At 35.9% G+C, this 7,135-nt stretch overlaps 1 protein-coding gene across 1 annotated transcript in view; it reads left to right on the forward strand.

Annotated features, from left to right (window-relative positions):
• Positions 1–736, forward strand: part of LOC140504941 (sodium-dependent phosphate transport protein 3-like) — a 38,566-nt gene extending 37,830 nt beyond the window's left edge. Inside the window, exon 11 of the mRNA XM_072610421.1 lies at positions 596–736. Coding sequence (XP_072466522.1) covers positions 596–736 — 141 coding nt within the window. The remainder of the gene's footprint in view (positions 1–595) is intronic.
• The last annotated feature ends 6,399 nt before the right edge of the window (positions 737–7,135 follow it).

The following is a 7,135-nucleotide window of genomic DNA, read 5'->3' on the forward strand; positions in this document are numbered from 1 at the left end:
GTCGTCATAGAGAGAGATAGGTATACAATGGATCTCTCTCTCTACGAAAACTATTAGGCTCATCCTTCAATAAATAGACATTTTTATTTGAGCTCATATTATGTCATAGGAATTGAACAAGTACTTGGAATAAAACAAAAACAATAACAAAATAGATGGTCCTTACTCTCAAGGATCTTATTTTATAAAAGAAGAAGACAAAATATGAAGGAGAGTAGGAAACTACAAATTGAGGGACAGGAGGAAGAAAAATGAAGAGGGATACTTGTGTGGAGGGTGCAGGAAAAGGTAGATAAGAACTTTTATGAAGCTTAAATCTTTCCTATCTAAACTTCTCAATTATGGACAATATATGATTGCTGATACAAAATAATATGCCATCATTTTAAACAAGAAATGTCTTTATTCTATAACTTCCTTTTACTTCTAGTCATTTAACGAAAATAACTTGTATCAAGAACAATAAAGGGAAATCTACCAGCAACCTTTCTTTCCCTTGAGTCTCTTAATACATCTTCACAATCCAGGATATTTATGAGATAAAGAGGTATGAAAAGATTTGAACTGATTCTATTCTGACTTTTTGTATCTATAGGACCCAATAAATGGCTGGAAGCATATATTCTTTATATCAGCTGGCGTTTTATTCCCTGGATGGATATTCTTCCTAATTTTTGGCGATGCAGAAATCCAGCACTGGGCTACAGAGAAAACTATCATGGTCACTCGCTTTTGAGATTTCACAGTTGATGATATCATTACGTATATACAGTCCTTCTCAAAAAGCAATTAAGATAATTAATATTCCCCAGTTGATAAACGGTCAAAGGATATGAACAGACAGTTTTCAGAGGAAGAAATTAAAGATATCTACTGTCATATGAAAAAATGCTCTTCACTATTAATTGGACAGATGTAAACCAAAACAACTCTGAGATACCATATTATACCTATCAGATTGGCTAATATGACAAAACAGGAAGATGATAAATGTTGGAGAAGAGGTGGGAGACTTGGCACACTAATTTACTGCTGCTGGAGCTGTGAGCTGACCCAACCATTCTGGAGAGCAATGTGGAACTATGTCCAAAGGGATACAAAAATGTGCATACCCTCTGACCCAGCAATATTGCTTCTAGGACTGTATCCCCAAGAGATCATAAAAATGGGAAAGGGTCCCACATGTACAAACATATTTATAGCAGCTCCCTTTGTGGTGTCCAAAAACTGGAAATCAAGCGGATGCCCACCAACTGGGGAATGGCTAAATAAATTGTGGTATATGAATGTAATGGAATACTATTGTGCTATAAGAAATGATGAACAGGAAGACTTCAGAGAGGCCTGAAGACTTACATGAATTGATGCTGAGTGAAAGGAGCAGAACCAGGAGAACTATGTACATAGCAACCACCACAATGTGAGAGGAATTTTTCTGGTAGACTTTGTATTTCATTGAAATGCATGAACTTAAAAAATTTCCAATGGGCTCTTGAGGCAAAACACGTTCCACATCCAGAGAACGAACTATGAAATTGGATCACAGACAGAAAGAGACCATTTTCTTTTGTATTATGTTATGTTTTGTTTTGTTTTATGGTCTCCTCCATTCATTTTAATTCTTCTATGCAACATGCATTTAATTGGAATGTACATGGAGAACCTATATAAGATTTTACAGCATCTCAGGGAGGAAGTGGGGAGGAAGGGTGAAATAAGAAGGAGGGAGTGGAAAAAATCTAAGATATATGGAAGTGATTGTTGAACACTGAAAACAAAATAATTCAATTAAAAAATAAAAAAATAAAAAATTTAAAACTTACAAAATAGAAAAATATACATATGAGGCAACGTTACAGAAGTAAGAGAGTAGAACAAACTGAGGAATATGTGTATAATGGAGAGATTGCTGAACCTGGAGACATGAAGACTTGGGACACTTGCTAACTGTGTGACCCTGAGCTAATCATTCTCTCTCTCTCTCTCTCTCTCTCTCTCTCTCTCTCTCTCTCTCTCTCTCTCTCTCCCCTAATACGTTGGTTGATATCACAATTTCTAAGTTTCCTTCTACCTCTAAATCTATGAGTCAGATCATGTACAAATGGCATAGTACAATGTTTTCACAAGGTGAGGTATTAAAGGGTAATAGAGTAAAATAAGGTTGCATAGATTAGCTGAAGCTAGGCTAACAAATTTTCATGTTCTTTCATAAGCAAAGGAGAGTCACTAAAGGTTTTGAAATGGTACAATGACATGATCATACATGCATAATACAGAGATGAGATCAAGCAACCAAGGCTAAATGAATTATATTCCAGGGTTCCAAAAGAAGTAGCAAGTGAGACTACTAAGCTGCTGCAGGTGATAACTGAGAGTTAAGAAAGAATAGAAAAGATGCTGCAGAACAGGAAAAGGGCAAATGTCCTTAATAAAAAAGGAAATAGTGTAGTCTCTAAGTTCTAAGCCCACCGACCATTTCCTGGAGAAGTTCTAAAACCTATTATTAAATAAATGGTTTATAAGTATCTTGAAAACAGTGATTGGAAAGGGCCAGAATGGTTTTATCAAGAAGACACTGAAACAGATTAACCTGATTTTACAGAGTTATTAGATTGGTAGACCAAAGGAAAATTGAAATAAATGTATTTTATCCATATATACACAAAGAATTTGATAAAGTCTCTCATAATATCTTTGTGAAGAAGAAAATGTAGGCTAGATTATTATACAAGTAGGTGGATTCAATTCCGGTTGGACAGCTGGACTGAAAAAGTGGTCATTACTGGCTCAATGTCAACTTGGGAAGTTTCTTTCCCAATGAGTGTTGTTAGTATTCATTTTTGGCTTGTACATTTTAGTATTTTTATTAATTACTTAGGTAAACATATAAATGCCAAACTTAACCAAATTTGCAGATAATACAAAGCTGAGAGTTAACATTTTAAATTAATGAGGCAAAATCCAAGGGCAAAATCCAAAAAGGCCTTGCTATGCCAGAATGTGACACTGATTATAATAAAGTTTGAGAGAAAATCTTACACGTTGGGTTTCAAAAAATCAATTTCCCAAGGACAGAATACAGGAAGCTTCAGTAGAAATATTTGGATTCAAAAGATTTGGGAGTTTTAGTGGATTGCAATTTCAATATGTCAAGTGTGATACAGCAGCCAAAAATTAAATTTTAGAAATCATTAAGAGGCATAACTGGGATATGCTAGGGCCAACTCATACAAGCACGTAGGAGCTGATTTAATTTTTAGTGTGAGCATTTACACCTCATAAATTGGCAAGTGCTACAAATCAGCGCTTGGTTTATTATTTTGTTAGCTGTCTAGACTTAATAGAGAAAATGTTAATGACCAATGATGAAAGATAATATGACCTAATGATGAAGAAAAGTTAATAATACAGATTAAATTTAAAAGCGTGTCATGTGTTCCACTTTTTTTCTTTTGGGGGAGAGCTAGTTATTAAATATTTACAGAAAGCTGCTATGTATAATGTACAGAAATTCAAAAGTGATAGTCTCATTGGATTCTGCCCTAGCCAAGCTATTTTCAGAACCTCATACTGGATATTATATTAGTGTTCTGGAGAGAACCTGGCTTCAATACCTACCTGTGTGACAACATTTTATCATGTAATTGGGGAAAAAATATTAAAAATACTAAGGTCTTATGAATACAAGGAAGGTACACTGAGAAACTGGATAGTGAAGGAAGACCAAGATTATTTAAAAAACGGAAATCATGCCATACAAGGGTCAGGTTGTAACATTACTGGAATAGGAAGATCTTCATCATCCATTATAGGCCTTTACATGTGACCTGCATTGAGCTCTGGCCTGATTCACAGCTGTGATACTGCCTGAGTCACAAAGAACCTGAATCACATGGAGCCCATTGTGGTAGGATCTTGCCCAAAGGAAAAGGAACAGAGGGAGGAGCTTGCTATAGGGAACTTGCTTGTGGGGACGCCTAACAGAGAGAATGCTTAAGATGTTGGTGCCTTCTGAATTGATAATGAGTACCTTGCTAAATCTTACAACTTGGTATCCTAATACTGAAGTTCTGAATAAATATTTTGATTTTGCCTTTGAAGAAGAATCTATTATATTTTGTGAAACTACCCTGGAAATGCATATGCATATTCATAGCAGCTGCTATGGATACCACACTGATTTTTACACAGGGGAAAGAACTGATGTTTAGCCTGGAGAAGAGAAGACTCAGGCAAAAATATGACCTTCAAACACTATCATGTGAAAGCACATAACTTCTTTTTCTTGGCTTAGGGGACAGAACTAGGAGCAAAGGGGGAAAATTTTGGAGAAGTATATTTCAGTGTAATGCAAGTATAAACTTCCTTTCAAAAGTATAAAAAATGGAATGGACCATCTTGGAATAATGCATTTACTTGCACTAGAGATCTTCCAGCAAAGACTGGATGACCAGAGTATTTTACTATTGTTGAGGAGCCAACTAAACTGGATGATCTCTGATGTCCCTTCCAGATTAGATTCTTAGCTGCTTTAGAGATTATTTGGCAACTGGGTCAAGAATAGAGAAACAACAAAAGTATGCCCATAAACGCGACAATCTTAGTGAAATGGTTGAATATTTATTTACTAATATATAAATTGCCCAGATTAACAGAAGAGAAAGTAAAATACTTAACCCCATCTCAAAAAAGGAAAATGAACAAGCCATCAATGAACTCCCTATTAAAAAAATCTCCTGGGCCAGATGGATTTACAAGAAAATTCTATCAAACATTTAAAGAACAATTAATTCCAAGAAGGAAACAAGAAACCAGAGGCAAGAAAACTAGGTAGATGGCTATTCCATAATCCAGGGAAAAACTGATGATTGCTGATCTTAAGTGGTAGCAGTTTGAGTATGGAGGACAGATATGAACGGCATTGTCTTGGTAGAAATGATATGACCAAGCAATTAACTGGATGACAGTGGAAGACAATGGAGAAGTTAAAGATGGCTTTGAGGTTTCAATTTTGGGTATTAGTGATAATGGTGATTATTAAAATACAGAATTTGGATGGCAGGGGAGCTTTAAGGGTCAAGATAAGTTCATTTTTCTATACATGTCAAAGCTGAGGTGTTACAAGTATATTGAGCTGAAGATTCTAGCACACAGAAATTAGGAACTGAAGGTCAGTGGGGTGGAATATACAGATTTGGAAATGATTGCATAGAGTCAATTACTGAAACTGAGAATAGATGAAATTGCTTCAATTAAACTCAACAAAGATTTTTTAATCACTTACTGCGTGCAAGGCACTTTATTAGGCCATGGGTAAGATGGATAAGAGTTTTTCAGTAAGATATGGTAACCAGCTTCATGGAGCTTATGCCTATTAATACATGTTGGATTGAATGACATCCCAGTTCCTTTCAGTTTTAAATATAAAGTCTTATGAATATAAGGAAGGTAACTTGCCAGGCTGGGTAGGATCCAGTGGAGGGTGACCAGGATGAATAAAAATTTACAAAATAATTACATGGCAAGTTCATTAATGTGGTACAAAGCATGGTGGGACTCAGGGAAAGAGTTGGCAGTTCAACTGAAGAATAGATGGTTTGAAAAGAGTACTGGATCTGGAATCAAGGAAGACCTGGACTAAAATTCTATTTCTAACATTATTACCTGTGTGATCACCTGCAATACACTAAGAGGGACCCTAAGAGGTTTTAAAATGTGAACATTGAGAGGACACATAGTTTTAATTTTCTCATTCAACAGACATTAAGTACCAAAGTATAAAGCAGTATGCCCGGTATTCGTAAGAGATACAATTGATAAAGCTAACTGATATGATCAGTCTGTTGCCGAAGAAGACGATGCCATCAGAGAAATAATGACGTGACTTGCACTTGACTTTAGTTTTGAGTGAGGGAGGGCTGTGCAGGTCACCAGCCTCACTTCTCCTCTAGAGCCATCTGAATCCAGTGACCAGATATTCATCAGAATGACTGGAGATGACCCAGGATGAGGCAACTGGGATTAAGTGATTTCCCCAAGGTCACACAGCTAGTGTGTGTCAAGTGTCTGAGGTTAGATTTGAACTCAGTTCCTCCTGACTCCTGCACTGGTGCTCTATCCACTGTACTACCTACCTGCTCCATCAGGACATATCACAATGATACTGAATATATCATTTTCAAACTCTTCACAACAGATCTCATTAGTGTAATATTCATAGGATCATAGATTCAGACCTGGAAGTCTTCCACAATTACAGACTGTAATCAAAATATGATTTTCATACCAAGTGATTCTTATCTTTATACTTCCGCAGACCTACTCAATGCAATACAGGCTTTGCTCTGGGTCTTTTAGTATAATTTTATGTATTCCAGGTGGATCTTGTTACAGGAATGGCCTATTCCCTCTCTTGATCATAGATGTTTTGTATGGCATCTTTTCATCACCAAAAAACAAACAAACAAACAAAAAAAAACACCCAATAAGCACTGGCTCTCTCGCTAACTAAGGATCATAGAGATTTTGACAGGTTCATTAGAAATCACGGTGCCAGTCTTAGAGATGAAAAGAACTTCAGAGAAAATCTTGTTAGACGTGTTAGCTTCATTTTTGTCCAAGGTAACACAGGTAATAAGTGTTAATCAACTGATAATCATGTGTCAATTTGTTAAAGTGGGGTTTAACCAATTAACCAATCATCATGCCCTGAAATTCTAAAGTTATAGCCCTTTCATAAAAAGTGGTTGATTGAGCTTCATTCTCTTTGCTGCAATCAGAAGATTCTATTTCTCAATCCAGGTTCTACTATTTGATTTCTAAATCTGGTTATAGCTATGTGATCCTGAGCAAGTTACTTAAATCTCTTGGAGTCTTTTTCCTTAGGTATAAAATAAGGAGAATAGTAGATTAGATGATCTCTCCATTTCTTCTGGCTCTAAATCCTCTGATACTTTTCTACAGAAAATAAATCCCCACTAGTAAAGGACTATGTTCTGCCAGTGGTCTAATATTCTAAACACAAACACTGAAAGGATTTAACAGATTACTTTTAAGGAACAGCTTGAGGTATATAGAGATCACACAGTTCATAATTATCAGGCAAGGTTTTAACCCAGGACTTCTTAAACTAAAA

This window comes from Notamacropus eugenii, chromosome 5 (assembly GCF_028372415.1).
Source record: "Notamacropus eugenii isolate mMacEug1 chromosome 5, mMacEug1.pri_v2, whole genome shotgun sequence".
Taxonomy (NCBI): domain Eukaryota; kingdom Metazoa; phylum Chordata; class Mammalia; order Diprotodontia; family Macropodidae; genus Notamacropus; species Notamacropus eugenii.